Source organism: Mus caroli, chromosome 1 (assembly GCF_900094665.2).
Source record: "Mus caroli chromosome 1, CAROLI_EIJ_v1.1, whole genome shotgun sequence".
Classification (NCBI taxonomy): Eukaryota; Metazoa; Chordata; class Mammalia; order Rodentia; family Muridae; genus Mus; species Mus caroli.
The window spans coordinates 30961115-30980540 of record NC_034570.1 but is presented as its reverse complement, the minus strand read 5'-3'; the positions used below and the strand labels follow the sequence as shown (position 1 = coordinate 30980540).

At 50.9% G+C, this 19426-nt stretch overlaps 1 protein-coding gene across 4 annotated transcripts in view; it reads right to left on the bottom strand.

Moving 5' to 3' along the window:
- Positions 1-9844: 9844 nt before the first annotated feature.
- Positions 9845-19426, bottom strand: part of Arid5a (AT-rich interaction domain 5A) — a 16435-nt gene continuing 6853 nt past the window's right edge. The window contains exons 2-7 of one of the 4 annotated variants that reach the window (XM_029482971.1): positions 17575-17693; positions 16609-16729; positions 16258-16310; positions 15731-15828; positions 15245-15410; positions 9845-14914 (exon numbers count right to left, since the gene is read on the bottom strand). In XM_029482971.1, coding sequence (XP_029338831.1) covers positions 13703-14914; positions 15245-15410; positions 15731-15828; positions 16258-16310; positions 16609-16729; positions 17575-17693 — 1769 coding nt within the window. In that variant the 3' untranslated portion in view covers positions 9845-13702. The remainder of the gene's footprint in view (positions 14915-15244; positions 15411-15730; positions 15829-16257; positions 16311-16608; positions 16730-17574; positions 17694-19426) is intronic. The other 3 variants (XM_029482972.1, XM_029482976.1, XM_029482973.1) reach the window with 3 other exon arrangements.

Sequence of the window (19426 nt, the reverse complement as noted above, 5' to 3'; positions counted from 1 at the left end):
GGGTTTGAGTGTGGATTCATAGGTTAAAAAAAAAACCCCAAAAAAAAAAAAAAAGTGGTGTAGGCCTTGTGTACCCTCACCAGCTTTCCCCCATGGCTTTCTTTTCACCTAACTAGTACACCAAAATGAGAAAATTGAGGGCTGGAGAGATGACTCAGGGTAAAACTGCTAGTGCACTAGCCTGATGACCCAAGCTTGCTTCCCCAGAGCCCACATAAAAAGCTGGATTGGTTACATTCGTAACCTCAGCACTCCTACTGGGGAGGAAGGTAGAAGGTGGAAACGAGTGCCTGCAGGCTTGTGGGCTAGCTAGCCTGCGTTGATAGCGCAGCCGCAGAGACAAGAGACCCTGCCTCAACAAGGTCAGACGCAAGAGCCCTCTGACCTCCACTGCGCCATGACATGTAGTGCACATACAGGCTTTTTTTTTTTTTTTTTTTTGAATGTTGGCTCATTATGTGTGTGGTTCCTGCGACCACAGTCAAGACACACTGTTCTCTCGGGACAGAGTTCTTGCCCTACCCCTTGATAATCACTGCCCATCTCAGCTCATAGCAAGCACTAATCCCTGTGCTCTCTAAATAGAATAATACACAAATAGACCTGTACAGTACATGACCTTTGAGATTTTCTTTTTTCCCCCTCAGTGTAATTCCTTTGATGCCTGTCCAAGTCTTGTGACAGGGTAATATAGCTCATCTCTTCTATTGCAGAGGTGTGTCCATAGTTCGGCTATGCCTCAGCTTAAGCATTAGCCTGTTGACAGACCCTCTTTTTCCTTCAGTTTGTGAACAGAGCATGCATTTTATGGTTGATCATTGAAATCTTCAAGATGAACTGCATGCTGCAGCAGCAGCTGTCCCCTTGGGGTCAGCTGTGGTGCCTTCACAGACTCCATGATGCCTCATTTGTCCCTGTGTCCTGCTTCTTAGCTTTGACACACCAGTTACACTTCTTCTTGAGCCATGGCAGGAACACACTGCATGTTATTCCTGCGCTTTCTATAACAAGTCATTCTCACCATCATCTTGTTTCTGCCTCTGGGGCCAGTGAACTTGATGCCTTTAGCTGCAGCGGGTGATTGTATGCAAGTTTTTAGGTGAACAGCCAGAAGTATGCCGACTGGGCCTTGTGGTAAAGTTTTAGTTTTATAAGAAACTATCTTAGCTGTTTTCTAGGGTAGCCATGGCATTTTATACTCTCAGCAGCGGCATATGAGAGATACCTGCCCTCCAGTCTCCTCACAACTACGTGATGTCAGTCTAACAGCGTATGGACGATGGCTCATTCGGTCTTCCATATTTACTGAGTGAGAGTTGTTTATGGTCTGAGATGTGGTCCACTTTGCCCTATGTTCTGTGGACACTTAAGGGATGCCTCCTATTCTGATGCTGTCAGGTTCTATGGAGGTCAGTAAGATTCTGTTCACAGTCATATTCTTGAGTACCTGGTGGTCAGCCATACTTTTCTGCCAGGGTGGTATTGGAATCACCAGCTACAATCTCTTCAGCTCTTTAAAAGTTTTACTCACAAGTCTTACATTTCTGTGATTTGGTGCAAACACACTTGGGATTATTTTTTCCCCTGGGTTGGCCTGTTTTTCATTATGTAAGGTTCCTGTGTGTGGCTGTTAGCTTTTATCCCAAAGTCTGTCTTAACTTCTCTTTCTCTGGCTTGTATCTCTCTCAGCCCCACGCCCTTGTCTTGAGACAGCCCAGGACCTGTACACACTGAGGTGCACTCGGCCCTTCTCTGTTTAAATTTACCAATATGATTATATGAGACATGAATGTCTAGTGGACCAACTATGCTCAGCATGTGATTTTCCCATTTTCAATTGGTGGCTGCAGACTATTCCCATTACATATAATTACAGATCTGTCAGGGCTTTCGTCTGCCATCCAGTTCCTGTTTTCTGTTGTGTTGTTTGTTTTCTTTTCTCCTGCCGTTGAACTTTTTTTCTTATAGAATGCAGTTTTGATTGGCCTATAGTGTCTTTGATTGTATCTCCTGAGACTGCCTTTTTTGATGTGTGCTCTGAGGTGTTACATCATATGACCCACTGTGCTTTATGGTGCTGAAAGTCCAGCCAAGGCTTTCCACCACAGCCCAGTGCCTTACCACACTCTCCTCAGACTCCCTGCTGGGCCTCTCTTCCCTCTTCCAGTACAGATGTCTGAACTTTCAGAGCCTCGACGGGCGGGACTTGGAGTTTTTATTCAGAGATAATTTGGAACAAAAAAGGATGGTGGTGATCCATTTTTCACCCTCTCCCTTGCCCTTTCCTGCTGGTGCTCTGGGACTCTGGTCACTGTTTCTCCTCTGTTCAGAGAGCTTCATTTAGCTATGCCTCTAAAGGTCAACCAACAACAAATTCATCAACATCCTTTGTCTGGGAGTGAAAATTCTGGAAATATGTTGTGCCTAGAAGAAGTGTCAGAAGCAGGAAGCAGGATGCAAGTAGCCAAGGTGACCATCTGTGTCTAGTTGGTGTCAGACAGCCATACATACAGCCCAAACTCGAGCTACTTTTGGAAGGCTGGCATAAGTGACTCCATTTTTTTTTTTTTTTTTTTTTTTGGTTAGGTTTTGTGATAGGTCTCTCTGTGTTGTCCTGTGTGCCATCATGACTGTTTTGAACCTATTTTGAGTTTGACAGTTTCTCCTCTTTTTGTGTCATCTCGATGTTGGCATCTGTTAGCTGTCCTCTTGTTCATTCTGAGAATTTTTCTTCTTCAGCTCTATGGGTAGTTCTGAAACCCTAGGTCTGGCTTAGACATTGTGCCTCCTCAGTCTTTGTCTGACTCTGCCCTGAAGGTAAACGGAGAGCTCTGACTGCCCAGGGTGGGTGGAAGTCTAGTACCCATGCCCTCCTCTTTACTCCTGGTGCAGGAGGAATTTTGGCTCCCCACTAGAACAGCAGATGCCAGACTGCCTAGAATAGAAAAGTTGTCTTGGTTCTCACACTGTCCCTTTAATACCACAAGGAGCTGTGTGGCCTTATTACCTCTGGACTTGGGTAATTCCCTTCATCCTCTGCCTTCACCGACATCACTGCACCTGGAACAGGTGTGTGATGCTGTAGCCAGTTCTCAGGAGGATGCCCAGGCTGACCACAGTGCGGGTGACAGCTGGAGCCTTGTTTATGTCTACAGTTTTCATTGAAAGCTTTGGTTTTCATGTTGCCCTTAACAATAACTGGACATTGAGACAGTCATCTCAAGAAAAGGCAGTACATGGACAACAAAATTCTCTAAAATGACCAAAAATAGATGAATGATGAATATATCTAAGGAGTTAAAATTAAATATTATATAAAAGATACGTATAGGAGCACATACCTATACTTCCAGCACACAGGCAGAAACCTAAGGCTCCAGCCAAAGGCAGGAGTATCACATGTTTAAATAGTAAGGCCCTGTCACAACATTTACAAAAGGACTGAGGATGCAGCTCAGTGTTATATAGAGCCTATGTGGCATGCACAAAGCTTTAAATTCAATCCCCAGGAGCTCCTCCCCTCAAAAGAAGTTACAACCAAGCAAACAGCTTTTAAACAAACAAATTTTAGCCAGTAATACTGTACTGCTTTTGTTTAACAGGCAGAACATTGCCACATCTCTGGTAAGTGGAGCTACACCAGAAGCCACCAGCACTACTGGTGGCTCTTTGTATCTTCACCCACAATGTAATTTGCTGAACAGTTGATGTCATTAGCACTGTACTCAGAAGTGTCTCTGCTAACGCTCACGATAGGATTCCCCGTAGCACACGCATGTGCACACATCATGAAAATAAGCGGGAAAGACTGCAAACGGATCTCAGTTGATAGTGTTTGCCTAGCATGCATGATCTCCAGCACCAACTAAAGCTAGTCATGGTGCTGGACGTCGGCGCCCTGGAGCTGGAGGCAGAGGGTCAGGAGGCCAAGCTCATCCTTGGCTACATAGTTTAATAAGAGATGACTAACATTTTTGTTTTGTTTTGCCACGTAGTGTTCTATTCATAATTTCAACCCCACAGGTACAGACAGCAATCTACCAAGAGCACTGTTGTCTTCAAGACCTGTGAACTCTTACTAAGCAACTCCATTATACTCAACAATAAGTTCTTTTTGTTGTTGTTGTTGTTTTGGATTTTTTTGTTTGTTTGTTTTTTTGAGACAGGGTTTCTCTGTGTATCCTTGGCTGTCCTGGAACTCACTCTGTAGACCAGGCTGGCCTCAAACTGAGAAATCTGCCTGCCTCTGCCTCCTGGGTGCTGGAATTAAAGGCGTGCACCACCACTGCCTGGCAGGAAGCAACAATAAGTTCTTACAGGTAGCATCACTGACCCAATAATCTGATTTCATTTTCATTTTATGAGATAAGGTCTTGCTATTATAGGCCAGGCTGGCCTAAAACAGAGATGTGGTCAGAAGCAAAGTAAAGGAAATAGTTACTCTTGGAGCAGAGCTCCATGCTTGCAACATTCTCAGATCTCTTAACAGTTTTTCCTCAAAGATCGTGGATACATCTTTCTTTTTATTATAGAATAGTTTATTCAGGACAAGGGGATGGGACTTAAGAGAGTAGTAGAGGCAGAGAAAGGCAGAGAGAAGAAGGAGAGGGTAGAGAAGCAGAGGCCTGCTGTGACCACATGGAGAGAGTGGTGAAGGGAATGGGGAGAGGGGGAACAAGGGGGCAAGAGGCAAGAGCATAGGGATTTTTGTTTTGTTTTGTTTTCTGAGACAGGGTTTCTCTGTGTAGCTCTGGCTGTCCTGGAACTCACTTTGTAGACCAGGCTGGCCTCGAACTCAGAAATCTGCCTGCCTCTGCCTCCAAGTGCTGGGACTAAAGGTGTGCGCCACCGCTGCTTGACTGGTTGTTTTTACTTGTGAATCTATCTATTCACGGGCAAAAAGCAATTGTGATTTGCTTGCCAGTAGAATGCAAAAGAAGGTATTTTAGACCATGGGGAGTGAAGCATCTGCATTCTACTAGCAGGACTCTCTCAAGAGTGAGAAGTAGGCGTCTGAATGAATGTCCTGGGCAGTTCTATTAATAGCTCATAGGTTTTCAAAAAAAAAAAAAAAGAATACTCTTAGGTCTGGCAGAACAGAACTGTTAGAAGCTAACTGGCAGGACTAGATCAAGATGCACCTTAAGCATGTCTGAAGTCTCAGGGCTGGAACGATGGCTCAGTGGTTAAGTGCACTGGCTGCTCTTGCAGAGAACTTGGGTTCAATTCCTAGCATCCACATGGTGACTCACAACCATCTGTAACTTTAGTCCCTGGAGATATGATGTCCTTTTCTTGCCTCTTGCAGACACCAGGCACACATGTGTACATCCTTACACGCAAACAGACAAAGCACTTGTACACTTAGAATATTAAAATCTTTCTAAAGTCTTTATTGGATTCAGCTGTAAAGAGTGAGAGTGCTTTAACATTCTTTTCTTTTTATGTATGTTTTTGTTATTTCTATGTGCACCTTGTGTAAACGTGTGAAAAGATTGAACACACCATTTTCCTGGTCTTTGATAATGCAGTTCTATTTGCCAGATAGTACAGCCATTTAATGACCTATGGTGAGGGTACCTCTTTTTTGATTCCAGTATATACTCTAGTATAATTATTGTTATAACACTTTCTGGCCAGTTTTCCTAGCTGTGTTTAGTAGCTAGAAGCAGAGGACTCATTTAGAATTCCCCCTACACAGCTTCTTGATAATACAGGCTTGCATATTTCCCGATGTCCACAAACAAGTGCCCTCGAGCCCCTGGCTCCTCTGGTTGTCTTTTACCTGCTCTGATACATGATTACGACAACTTCAAACACCTTTGTTGAAACCAAGGGCATAGTCCTGGACAGCCCCACAACACTCAAACAGTGGAGATGAGCGATGAAGGAGGCCCAGTGTGCACTGCCAGAGAGGATTTAGCAGGACTGTCTGTCCGAAGGCCTACAAAGTTGACCACAGCAGTAGCCTGTATCTGAATCCCAGAGTTCCTACAGCAATGGGAGGTGGAGACAGAATTCCCAGAAGCTTGCTGCAGCTAGCCAAAGGCAGCAGGAAACAATACAAAAGAGCCCCTGCCTCACACAGGATGGAAGGCAAAGGCTGGCACCTGACATTGTCCTCTGATCCCCACTTGTCTCATGGTCCATGTGTGCCTACACTCCACATGGGTGTGTGTACATACACACACTGATAACAATGGCAGACAAATCCCAAGTCTCATTTTTTCTGCTTTAACACATAGGAAAACCACGGATCTTGCCCAAAAGGGAAAGAAAGGTTCCTGAAAGAGAAGAGCTGCCTGCTTTGTCTCCACCGTGTGTGCAGAGCAGGGCAAGGAATGGGGCACGGCCCATAGTTTTGCAGGAAGTGTCGGGTGGGTTCTTGCCCTCTCCCAAAGCTAAGGCTTGGAGTGGGGACTGTCAGAGATGAAGCAGAGTCACCATTCTTCTAAGCCTTTTGGGTCCCGCACATGAAAGTGTCCTCTGGGAATTGCCAAAGCAGCAAGTTTCACACTGGTGATGCACACCAGTGGGCACTTGTGCTATAGTACTCACAGTGACTATAGACCCCTGTTGCATGGGGTTGTAGCTGGTAGTTGGTCTAATCAGGAGTTGGAAGTGAACACAAAGCATGGATTGCCCCTAAGAACCAAGTCAGGGCGGGGCGGGGCGGGGCGGGGCGGGGCGGTGCAGGGATGCAGATGTAGGATGGAGAAACGGTAGATGCTTTGAGGGCACCTAAGAGGGAAGCCAGAGCTCCTGGGGAAGAGGCTTCAGGATGAAGATGGGGGACGCATGCAAGTGGAGGAGAGAATGGTTTTCAGGCAGATGGAATCCCATGTGTTTCCAGAACTGAGGGGGGGGGGTGTGGCTGCCAGAAGCCTGGGGGGGGGCACCCAGGCAGGAACTGCAGAGTGTGGATGCAATGGGGGAGGGGGAGACCAGAAGCCTGAGGAAGGAAGAAGTTTCCAAGCAGACACTGGAGTTTGAATTTGGGGACAGTACAGAGTTGTGGGCCACATCTTAAGTGCAGTGAGCTGATGGGAGCTGGGTATGGCAGGCTTATTTTAACCTGTTCCTAATGGTTGCATCCAAGGCCATTAGCCCCATATCAAATGTACAATGACTGGAAGCTCCACCTCTTCAGCCCACCCATCTCTCCCATCTAGTTACCTCTGAAAGAACCATTCCCCCTTCTGTTCACCTCCTTTGCTTCTCCCCTCTCTATTAATTACATTTATCTGTTTGTCTGGGGGGAGGGGGTGTACATGCATGCTATGGCGCACATGCAGTCAGAAGACAACATCCAGTAGTTGTTTCTGTCCTACCGCATGAATCCAGGGGTTCAAACTCAATCCGTCAGACTTGGAAGCAAGACCATAAAGCTCTGAGCTCTTTTGAACAGCTTTCCCCTAGAGGTTCCCTCCCTGATTATTACCCAGGCTTCCAACTGTAGCTCCTGGGCAAGCCATATCCAAGCCAGGCTTTCTTGATTGGGCTCCCAGTGCAAGTGAGTGCTGCTTCCCTGTTCTTCATTCCTGGGGGAGGGAAACCACCAGAGCCAGGCTGAGATGTGGCAGTGAGGTCAGGGAACTTGCATCAGACAGCCCATCATCAAGCCCCAGACAATGGTACGGATGTGGCAGGTGAACCTCCACTCCCCTTCCTAGGGCCTTGGCAGACATTACTAATCAATTGCATCACTTTCGCAGTGAGTCAATCCAGAGCTGCAGACGACCACAAAAGTTGGCTTGCCATTCTTGACCCAGACACTATCCAGAAGTCAGAGTCACTGACTCAGAAGGCAAGGTAAAGGGCAGTGGTCAGAACACATGCATGGGTTTCAAAATGCTAAGGTAAAGGACAGGATAAGGCATGGCCAAGCTAGCAAGGGAAGCAGTGACTCACATTCATCAGGACTTAAGTTTACAGAGGGCTTTCTCTAAATACCCTGGCTCTTGGGGTTAAATGACTCACTTCCATACTACAGATGAGACAGAGAAATCCCAGAGAAACGGGGGTGCACCTGGTGCCACACAGTATTCTGATCCACGTGGCACACACTTTCTCTGAGCCTTAGCACAGGTAGCTCAAGACCCAGAGTCAGCTTCTCCTCTAACGGGTCACCCGGAGCTGAAACCCATGAGAAGGTGGGAGACAGAGCCCACCCGTGGCCTGCTGCTAGTGGTCTAACCCCTGAGTGGACACAAGCTCAGGGAACATTTGCTGACAGGAGACACTCTGGAGAGCACAAATATTACTACTTAAACAGAGCTGCAGGGGTAGCTCATTGGGGCATGTCTTTGGAGGTTATACCTGGTTTGTGTGTTCTCTCCCTCTCCCTCTCCCTCTCCCTGCTTCTGTCCCCTTGCCTCCCTCCCCCAGTTGTCTACCCTAAGACAAAGAACTTCCAGTGTCTTGTGGTTCTGCCACCCAGTAGCCATGGGCTAAATAAAACCTCTGCTAATGTAGGCAACAACAAATGTGATGTTTTGTATATGCTTGGCTCAGGGAATGGCACTATTAGAAGGTGTGACCCGTTGGAGTAGGTTTGTCACTGTGGGTATGGGCTGTGAGACCCTCATCCTAGCTGCCTGGAAGCCAGTCTTCTGCTAGCAGCCTTCAGATGAAGATGTAGAACTCTCATCTCCTCCTACACCATGCCTGCCTGGATGCTGCCATGTTCCCACCATGATGATAATGGACTGAATCTCTGAACCTGTAAGCCAGCCCCAATTAAATGTTGTCTTTATAAGAGTTGCCTTGGTCATGGTGTCTCTTCATAGCAGTAAAACCCTAAGACAACAAAATCTCCCCTCTCTCAAGTTACTTCTGAAATTATTTGGTTATGATGATGAGCAAAGCAAGTGACACAGGGTGCACATTGAGTCCTTCCTCTGGGGCCTAGGGTTTGGCTGTCCCTCATGCTTTGAGCCACTCGGGAATTCTCTTGTCTACATTGGCCTTCATTTCTATTGATTGCAAGGAAAGGACCCAAGATTGTCACTGGCACACTGGCTGTGGGAAAGTATAGGTCAGAATCCATTTGGCTTCTAGCTTCTTGGTCTTTCCTTTCCACCCCAGGGCCCAAGCAGAAAGCCAAGAACCTTAGAGGTAGGAAAGAGCCTCAGGAAAGGTAAGGACGGGAGGTAGCTGCTCTTTCAAGACACCCACTGGGGGCGCCTCTTCCTTGCTCTCCTTGTATGTCAGAGCCTTTCCTCCTTTGGGGAGCTTCACAGTCAGGGCCAGGTGGCTTCCAGGACTAGAGGTTCCCACAAAAGGTTGAGCTGCCCCCTGGTAGGACGGGGAGTGTGTTCTGTAGTCATCTGCTCATTAGTGGTCTCTATATTCAATTCTGCATCACGGAGGAGACAGAGACTCACAGGTAGCCAGCCGGCTGTCACTCACACACACACACACACACACACACACACACACACACACGGCCCAGCGAGTGAGGCCCTAGTCTTGGGAGCTTGCGCTCATATTTGCCCACCTCAATGGTCCTGCCAGATCAGCGATTGCTCCACACTCCTGCCCAGAAGCCCTTTGAAGAGTTGAGCAGCCACATTCTTGGAGCCATTAGCTAAGGAAATTGGTCTTGATCAGTAACCATGAAGAACAGCAGCTGCCACCTAGTGTCTGAGCGGTGTCAAGACTCAAGTGGTGGGAACCAGGGCAGTTGGCTAGGACTGGCTCCTTAATGGTCCCACACAAGAGGAGCTGAAGGACTATGGGCAATAGATGGGCTCTCCCCCTCACCCCCCCTCCCCCCGTCATGATTCGTAAGGTCATCCTTTGTGACCAGAAATAATGGCTATTCAAGAGAAACTCAATGTTTCAAGTATTGTTAATTCTTTTTTTTTTAAACACCAAATGATATAGCTCAGTGTTGGGTACTTGCCCAGCATACCCAAGGCTCTGGGTTCCATCCAGCACACTAGAAAACAAACATCTAAACATGCCAAGCAGCCTCTGCTCTTGATTTAAAATTCCTTTAAAGCCATGAAGTTTTTCGTTGCCTCTGGCCTTCTCTAATGTCTATTCTGCCAGTCTAAGGCTCTGGCCAGCCCAGCAACTTCATGTGGAAAGTAACCTTTGCTTCGTGCCTCCTGTGCTGTGTTTTTTGCTGAGGCCCCATCACCTCCTTTCCTGTGCCTACACACCTTACCCTGGCGGCTGTGCCCACCCAGCATGCCCGCTGCCCTTGATTCAAAGTCCTCCGTGCCTGAGCTCTGTTGACCCCTTCTTGCTCTAGCTCATCCAGCAACCAATAACTGCCAATTTCAGCCAAGCCTCTTATGTGCACCCACCCCATCAAGTCCCCCACAGCACACCAAGATCTGAACTCTGAAGATCTTACCACCTCTTCCCAACTCACCCCCCCATCCCCACTTCATTCCCTGGTTCTCTATTGATGCCCTTCATGCAGCCGCTTCAGCTCCCACTGGAGTGGTGCTTAGCTGTCCCTTGCCTTGAGACTGTGTCCAGCCGGCCTCCTAGGTGCAATGATACTCACGCTGCTAAGGTCAAGTGGAAACCCGAGCTTTTGTGCCCTGGCTGTGCCCTTGGACGCTGTGCCCTTGGACGTCTTTGCTCTACTGTGATCACTGCCTAGCTCCCTCCCCTCTCCAAGCCCAGCCCCCACACTCACTCTGCTCACAGTATAAACAGAAATGCTGGCCAGATGTGTCCGCAGCATCTCCAGACCTGTGTCCAGATGTTGTCTCTGCCATCTCCAAGGATACGTTCCCGACTCTGTTCTAGTCTCGAGTGTCCGCACCTACCACTTGCCAGAGTTCAGGGCTGGGGGGCAGCAAGTGATCAGTGCTGGCTGAGCATGAAAATTGCCCTGGATTCCATCCCTAGCCCCATAAAGCAAACAACCGAATCTGGGAGCCAGCACTTTCAGCCATCTTTATTTATTTCCCATAAAAGCCCAACTGCCTCCTGGGCTAGAAGGTTCTAAACGTGGCCTGAGTCATCTCTGGCTTCCTCTGTCCCTGCCCAACAGCCCCACCCCCACCCCCCGGCTCCTGGCCCCACTCTCTCGCCACTCCCTCGGGGACTTGCTGCTGTTTCTTCATCACCTCCTGTAGCCATTCTCAAGGTCTTCAAAGGAAAATTCCCAGCCATTCGGTTTAAAACTCTGATGGTTGCTGGGCGAGGTGGTTGCTGGGCATGGTGGTGCACATCTTTAATCCAAGTAGAGGCAGAGGGTGGACCTCTACTAGAGACCAGCCTGGTCTACAGAGTGAGTTCCAGGGCAGCCAGGGCTACACAGAGAAACCCTGTCTTAAAAAGAAGCAAAGCAAACCAGCCAACCAAACTATGGCGGTGGTGATCTTTGCCTCGTGTGGGAGATGCACATGTAATGTAAACCAGTGCCACCTAAGACAGTTACAGGGGCACCATGCTTTGACACCCAAGGCAAACAAAGGGATTTCCCACTGAATGCCCAACTCATCACACTTAAGCTGTTTCCAGGGAAATGAGCCAGGACCACGGGCAGGGGTGGGGTCAGCACAAATACCAGAGTGGCCTCTGCCTCCTCCCACCATTAGCTCAAATGTCACGAATGATTTGGAAGTAGGCTCAGACCACAAGTTATGCCCTGGACACAGACGCCAAGAGCTTTGCTGGCCTGTGGGTTCTCTGAGGGAACCTGTCAGGGACACAAGTGAACATAGGAAGGTGTGTGTACCACAGTGTTTGGAGTCGCCTCTGAGCTGAGTTCTCTCATTCACAGAAAGAAGGAGAATCATGTGGGGCTAGCGCATGGGTGCAAAGTCCCAAGGTTTCCCAGGAAGCCTGACTGTATTCATTTCTAGAGTCTTTGCTGAAGCAGAGTGGAGTACAACCCAGAAAGGCACACATCCCAGCTGTGCATTCTCCAGATGAACCTGCAGAGGGCTCCGTTCCTGCAGCTTGGAACAAGCTACCATTATCAGGCTGTCTGTCATACACCACCTTTGAGCAGGTTGAGACTAGTGTTACTTTGTAGATGAAGGGGATCCTTCCACGCACACACGAAGGTACCCTCTGTCTATCCTGGGACCTGACCCCACAGTGTACAACCCAACAGCCAGGGCATTTGCTAGCCTAGAATCCCTCCTCATGGGGCTGTAAGAGCTCACAGACAGGTAGCACATGGGTGCAGTGGGGTAGCCAGGAGCTCAGGGCTGGTCATCTGAATACTCAGGCTGGCATCCTGGTATCTCCAGAAGGAAGGTGGGGAGTTGCAAGATGCATCAGTGGGACCCCTACCCTCTAGCTACCTGGTCTTAGAGGACACCTGTGTCCCAGCTCTTTTCCACAGGCAGCTGCTTTCCCTGGCCACCCGTTTCCCAGAGCCAGACATCCTCAATGACACTTGCTGTCTCTGGCCTTGGCCATGCCACCTGTGAACTAAGGGGTCCATAAAAACTTGCCCTCCTACCCATGGCCTGAGGTCAGGAACAGGGTGAGTTCCCATGATGTAGGTCAGTAACCATCTGTTGACTTGGCTCACTGGCATCCTGGCATCTCTGGTCCACGGTGGCACTGCCTTTCCAGGAACGGTGTGAAGCTGTACTGACAGTCTCCTTGGGACTGGCAGAGCAAGCCATGTCCAAGGTAGGAATGGGTGCCAAGCCATGGGATTTCTGTGTGAGCACCTGGAGCAACCACAGGTAAATATCACTGTGACTTGGCAACAGATTCACAGGTAGAGATGGGTCCCCTCTACCCCTCACCCAATATGTAGTCCAATATGTAGAACAGGAAAGTAGGTGTGAATGTGACAGGTCACTCACTGGGAACACTAGGCAGCTGGGCTCACAGGTCTGCCCACTACCAGGACAGATTCACTTGGGTTTTATGTGAGCACCCACAAATCCCTTCTTCACAGGTTCACCCCAGTAGCTCCAGCTACTGAGAAGGCCACAGCAGGAATTCTTTAGGTCGGGAGTCCAAGACTAACCTGAGCAACACAGCAAGAACCTCTCAGAGCAAGTGATGCCCTTCACTCAAAGACTTGAGGCCTTCTGGGATGGGGGTGTGTGGCTCAGCTCAGAGGGTTGCAGTGACACAGCCCCTCCATCTTGTCTCACAGGTCACCAGTGTGCTCTGGGCTTTGGCACCGTGGCAACCTCAACAGTCAGGTGCCCCGAGGCTGGAGCTGGAGCGAAAGGAATCACAGCTGTTCATCTGTGCACAAGAGGCTGAGTTTGGCTCTGGCCCTGCCACCCTTCCAGTGGGGCGATGGCATCCAGGCCAGAGTGGCCTTGTTTCATCTTTGCTCACACATTGGTCACCACACCTACACACTGGATCCTGCCTCACCTCCCCTTGCAAATATCCAGTGCTGTACACCCCAGGGCTGAGTGCAATCACACCAGTGTCTTTTTATTGGGTCTTTCATGGCCAACCTGGATGCCTTGAGCTGCCAACTAGCTCCCTGGTTTCTCAGTGGAGAGAGAATACCAGCTCAGGTACCTTCGTGATCTTACCACAACTTGGTCCCTTGGCTTTGGGCATGGGCTACTTCATTCAGACAAGCCCCACTGCCTCCCTGCTGTCTGTACCAGAGAGACACAGACTCTGGGAGGCTCACTGGCCTGGGAATCTGGGCAGTCGGCTCAGGCCTGAGATACATGGCGGCAGCTGCCCATCTGAGGCCCCATCAAATCCTCCACAGCATAGCAGGATAGGCTCTGGCCTACAGTTTGGTGTTGAGGTGGAAGAAGTGAGGTGCCGCATAGGTTGTGACGGGCGGCATGTGCCAGGCAGACGAAGCTGGACCCAGTCTGTTGCGGAGGACAGCGTCATAGGGCGTGGGAGGGAAATGCATCAGGCTGGCAGCCATAGGTGAGGGGCCTGTTGTAGCCAGAAGGTGGGCTGGGAAAGCAGGGATGACCAGGGGGCTGAAGGGGAGTGAGGCCTGGCCCTTCAGAGGGTCTGCACTACTGGTGAAGTTTAGAGGACACCGCAGCATGGTGCCCCTGTAGGCCTCTGGAGGAGTGGGCCCTGGGGTTGGGCCCAGTAGACAGGATACAGCCAAGCCAGGGGCTGCAGGCTTGCCCCCAGACTCCTTGGAATCCACCTCCTTCAGAAAGGGAGACACTGCCCTCAGTTTCTTGCCGCCATGAGCGAATCCCTCTTCTTCCAAGCTGCGCTTACTGCCAAGACCTGGGCTACTGGGATGAGGGGATGGGGCTCTAGGACTCTCAGCAGGGACCTTGGCCATGGGGGACACCCAGCAGGCTTTGGGTTTGGGGTAGAAACTTCTTTTTCTTGTGCTGCCTTTATGGAATGCAGAGGGGCGGTTGGCATCCCCACCCCACACCAGTTGGGACTCTTTGGTTGTCGGACCTTCTTCTTTACCAGGTGGTGCCAACAGCACCCTGTCTTTAAGGCCGGAGAAGAAGTCCCTAGGGTGCTGGCTGACAGGTTTCAGCACCTCGGTGGGGTACGCATGAAAATAGCCTGAGAACATGGGGGCTGTAGGGCAGGGGCCCACTTGGGCCTCCATCCTGGTGCTCCCACCAGGGGCCTGCAATCCTTCCTGGGGGGCTAGCTGGTGTTCAGAGTTCTCAGCCGGCCCTCTTAGGTTCTGGGGACTGTCTTGAATGTCCTTGTTGGGGCTCCTTGCTCCATGGCGACAGCCCTCTTCTTGGCACTGCAAGGCCTCTGCCTTACTGACCTGGGCCAGGAGTTTCTTTTTGGCCAGTGGTGACATGATGCCATGCGCCCCTTTGCAGTAAAAGCTTGACAAGAGACGCTTGTAGGCCTCAGGGCAGCTACTAGCACCCATGAGTGGTGGAGAGGGTCCAGATACTGGGCCCAGCTGTTCTGTGCTGTCCCTCGAGGATCCCTGGCAGGGAAGCTGTGTCTGGCCAGTGGCATCTGATTTGGTCTTTCCTGGCGTGGCCTGGAAGACGAAGAAGCCTTGTCTTAGGGTTGGGTACAAGATTATACATCTAACCAGGAGACCTGGATGCAGCAAGCCCTCAGCGAATACCAGCAGCGCCCTTGCAAGGTCAAAAGTTTTCCAAGGTGCCCCATCCTGAGCAGATGAAGTCTACCACACCACAATCGGAACATAGGGTTCTGTGAGCAGGTGTCAGCTGCTCTTCAGAAAACCCAAAGTTCATCAGCTCCTGCCCTAGCAGGAAGTTCCTGGTGTTCCAAGCAGGAGTCAGAAGCCATGGCCAGAGCAGGCGCGGGAACTGTAAGAGCAACCCCACCATGCCCAGCGTACCTGTTCCACCCGCCTCTCCTCTGAGTCCTTGGCCTTCTTCAGCTTCTCAGTGGTCCCATCGTCTCCCCTCAGCTCCTTGGTCATCTTGTATTGCTTCCTGGGCTTGGTAGGAGGCAGTGGCTTGTCGTCCTCCCCCTTCAGATGCCGCACATATGGGAGGACCAGCCTGGGGAGGAGCCAGTGTGTCCATCAGAAGCCTAACTGCTGCTCTTCACAGATGGCCTCTGCTGGCCATCCTCTTAGCCCCTCTGGTACCTTGCCACAGCACCCCTGCTGTCTCCCAGTGCACACAGCACCTACAGCCCTTCCTTGTCTTGCTGTAGATCCCAGTCCTGACAAGGACACAGCTTGTGGCACATATACTCCATCCCTTCTCTGGCACAAATAGCTCATCTGTCGCTATACGACCCCTTTCCCAGCACAGACCTGCAGGACCCTGGAAGGGGAAAGCCTTAACTACAGAACTCTATGGGCAGCCAGCCGTACCTCTCATAGTGGCGGCGTGTGCATGTGGCCGCACTGGTGCTGCCTGGGCTGCCCCCAAGTTCATCATACACGTTCTTCCAGAGGCGGCGGCCTGTCACCTGTAAGATACCAGAGAAGATGGGCCTGTGAGCACCCTCTGGCCATGGGACCTGCTCAGCTCCAGGTTCCCCTTGCAGAGAAGGGGTGAGAGCTGAATCTGGGGGGATTCCTTCTCCAGCTGTGGGCAGGATGCTAGAGAAAGCTGCTGGTACCCACCAGCTCTCCCTCCCAGGGGCTACCTGACTGCTGAGCAAAGCAGGTTTTGGAGCAGTGGAGGGTGGAACAGATGGGGATGGGAGGAAACTTGCTTAGGGATGCAAAGTGCACAGTCCCTCATCCCACAGCACGCAGGCAGGACCTGGGTATTCTGATCTTCCTCGTGTCTGCAGGCAAGGACAGCCCTGCCGACTCTCCTGCTCCCTAGCTCCTGCTGGGGGGTAGGACTGAGGCTGGAGCACAGCAAGGGACTTGAGAGAATCCTTCCTTACCAGCTCATAGGCCCCCAGCTTCTCCACTGCCTTGTAGATCTTCCACAGGTTAACTGAAGGGAAGAGGCAAGGCAGATGGTCAGGCTCTGTGACCCCACACTCCCAGGCAGGACCACTGTTATGGATGGGGCAGGCTGGCCAGATGGCCAGGAGGATGAGAACCCAACTCCACCCCTTGCCTTCAGGGAGGCACCATCCTCAGAGGCAACCCCTACAGGCCGGCGGCATCCAGGGTCACCTTTAGCAGAGGTGCCTTGCCTGTTGTCTTGCCTGGGGACATCCCCTGGCTGCTGCCCCCCTACACTTACCCCCCTGAACCCCTTCCTCCTTCCCCCCCCCAAAGGGACGCACTCTGCTTGAAGCCAAGATGGGGCACCCTCTCGATGGGCGTGTGTCGCTCCTTCATGAACTTGTAGAGGCTGACCAGGAAGGCCTGTTCCTCCTCCTGCTCCCCACCTGCCTCAGGGGAGTCCTGGGGAGAGAGCAGGAGGCATGGATGGGTGGGCCCCACTGATGGGCAGCTGGGCACTGGGAAACTGCCTCTGTGTGAAGGAATGAGTGCCTAGGTCCCATCTGTGGGCTCCCTGGGAGCACCTTGCCTCCTGTCCTGGCTCTCATGGGTGCAACCTGGGCTTAATGCCCAGGTTCATGTCAACAGCTGGAATCCAGAGCCCCAGAGTCCTGGCAGCCCAAGGCTTGGAAGTGGCCACAGAGGCAGGCCTCAGTTCTCCAGGCCAGGACCCCCTTTATATCTTGCTTTGATCTATTTTATCCAACTCAGTTCCTGGAAGGCAGGGTCAGAGTCCCTCAACCGTATGGTAAAAGCCAAATGCACCCCAAGCAGTGGTGGCACACACCTTTAATCCTAGCACTCAGGAGAAACAGGCAGAACTATGAGTTTGAGGCCAGCCTGGTCAACAGAGAGAGTTCCAGGATAGCAGGGCTACACAGAGATACCCTGTCCCCCAAAACACACAAAAAAAGTGCTAAATTACACAGTGTTTCCTAGTACCAGGGGGCCTGCAGCTTCCAACTATCAGCTTGACCAACAGGTGGAAGCATCTCTTAGCCCCTCAGACTTATGTTTGTCCATTTTGTGACTGAGTCCAGGTTATTAGATTATCAGGGCTCTGCTACAAGTCTGGGTGAGGACCTGCCTTGCCTAGCACCCATATCCCGCACCTTCTGAGGTGGGGCTCCAGGTAGCTCTGCAGCATGAGGCAGAGATGCCTATCTCCCTCTCAGAGCTCGAGGTGTCTCAGGTTCCCTGGAGGCTGAGCCCAGCAGGGAAGAGCTCCCAGGATTTGTCTAACTCACCGGGAGCTGGGTGGGGCTCTGGCTCCTGCTCTGCTCATCATCTGGCTTGGGGGATACAGGAAGCTGCAGGAGGTCACCTTCTTCTGACTGCTCTGTGTTCCCTTTGGCCGGAGGTGCTGCTGGGAAAGGGGAGCAGAAGAGGAGAGGCAGGTGAGCTGTCGGGAGGAGGAACTGTGGGGAAGGAGCTGAGGGGTGGTCCTTCACATCAGCCAGGGAAGGAGGGAATGCTTACATTCCTTCCAGAGTGCTCTTTGCTGGTCAGTACCTCACTCTAAGCAACACACGCGCTTAGACAGACAGACAAACAGACAGACAGACAGACAGACAGATGGGCGCAGATACTCTGGGTCACCCTCTATTCTAGCCACACCCCTACATCTCTGCAGGAAACCCTCAGCCTCATCATTAACAGCCAGGGTCAAGTCAGAGGAGTCTGGTTAGGGAGTGCTGGGGACACTCTCTCTCAAACCTGCCCATGTTCAGGCAGAAAGCATTGGAGTAGCTCAGGTGAATGTTATCATAGCTTCATCTATGAGTTCCCCTACCTCCAACTGCTCTTAGGACCTCAATAACAAGGTCTCTTGATAGCCTTCAAAGAGCTGTAATCCCTCCCTCCAGACGGCCTTGGCCAGCCCCAGCTAACTCCAGCACTCCTGTCCTTGCCTGTGCTGTCCGTCATGACTGAACTGCAACTGCAAGTCCTCCAGCCCCTGCTCAAGACAGGTGTCAGACAAAGGGGAGTGATGAGGGTTCCTGGCTTGTGATGATGGCCCGGAGAGAAGCCACAAGTGCCACTCTGTTTAGTGAAAGCCCTGGCCCGGGCAGGAGGTTGCAAAAGTGACACAGATTAGCCACTGCAAAAAATATCAGGCAAGCTGCCTCAGGTGTTGAGGCAAGCGGGCATCAGATTTGTACCAAATCTTTTATTAATTAATTAATTACTTGAGACAATGTCTCACTGTGTAGCCCTGGCTGGCCTAAAACATGGAGCAATCCTCCTGCCTCTGGCTCCTGCAGGATGGGGTTACAGGCATGTGATACTGAATGGGGTGGTTCTGATGCTGATTGGGAATCTGCATGTGAACCTTGAAGGTCCTGTTCCCCAATTGGTTCTTGATCGATCAGTAAAGATGCTAGCGGCCAGTGGCTGGGTGGAAGAGGCGGGACTTCCAGTTTCCCTGCAGGCAGACTAGAGGGAGAGGAGAAAAGATGTGCTATACTTCAGAGGGAGAAAGAGCCACCAGCCATGTGAGATATCGGAGTGGGCTGAGTGACCATTGACCTCTTCCCTGATTGGGCCTGGGGTGGCAGGCAGGAGATTTGAGACACAGCTAAGCTGTGGGCAGATTTAGGGTGCTGAGCTGGGACTAAAGGTAACTGGGCAACTAAATTGAGGAAAGATTCAGGGGTGTGGAGCTGGGAGTGAACAGAAGGGTGCACTAGCAGAGGAAGGCTTAGAAGAGCCCGGACACTGAGCTAAAGCATATCAAAAATAAGCTAATGTGTGTGTGTTTCATTCAAAGATTTAGGGTAGCTCCTGGGTGGGAGCTGGTAGCTAGGTCCACCAGGAGCTTAGAGCACGGTAGTAGAAACTACACATTACATGTCCAAATAAAGAGATGGCTGTCCTGGAACTTGTTTGTAGACCAGGTCAATGGCTGGAACCCAGAGTTCCAGAGTCCTGACTGCCCAAGGCCTGGAAGTGGCTGCAGAGGCAGCCCTCTGTCCTCCAGGCCAGGGTGGCTTGCTTAGATCTGTTTATCCAACTCAGTTCCTGGAAGGCAGAGCCATCACACCCTGTCTGACGACTTCCCTTTTCTTTTTTTTTTTTTTTTTTTTTTTTTTGGTTTTT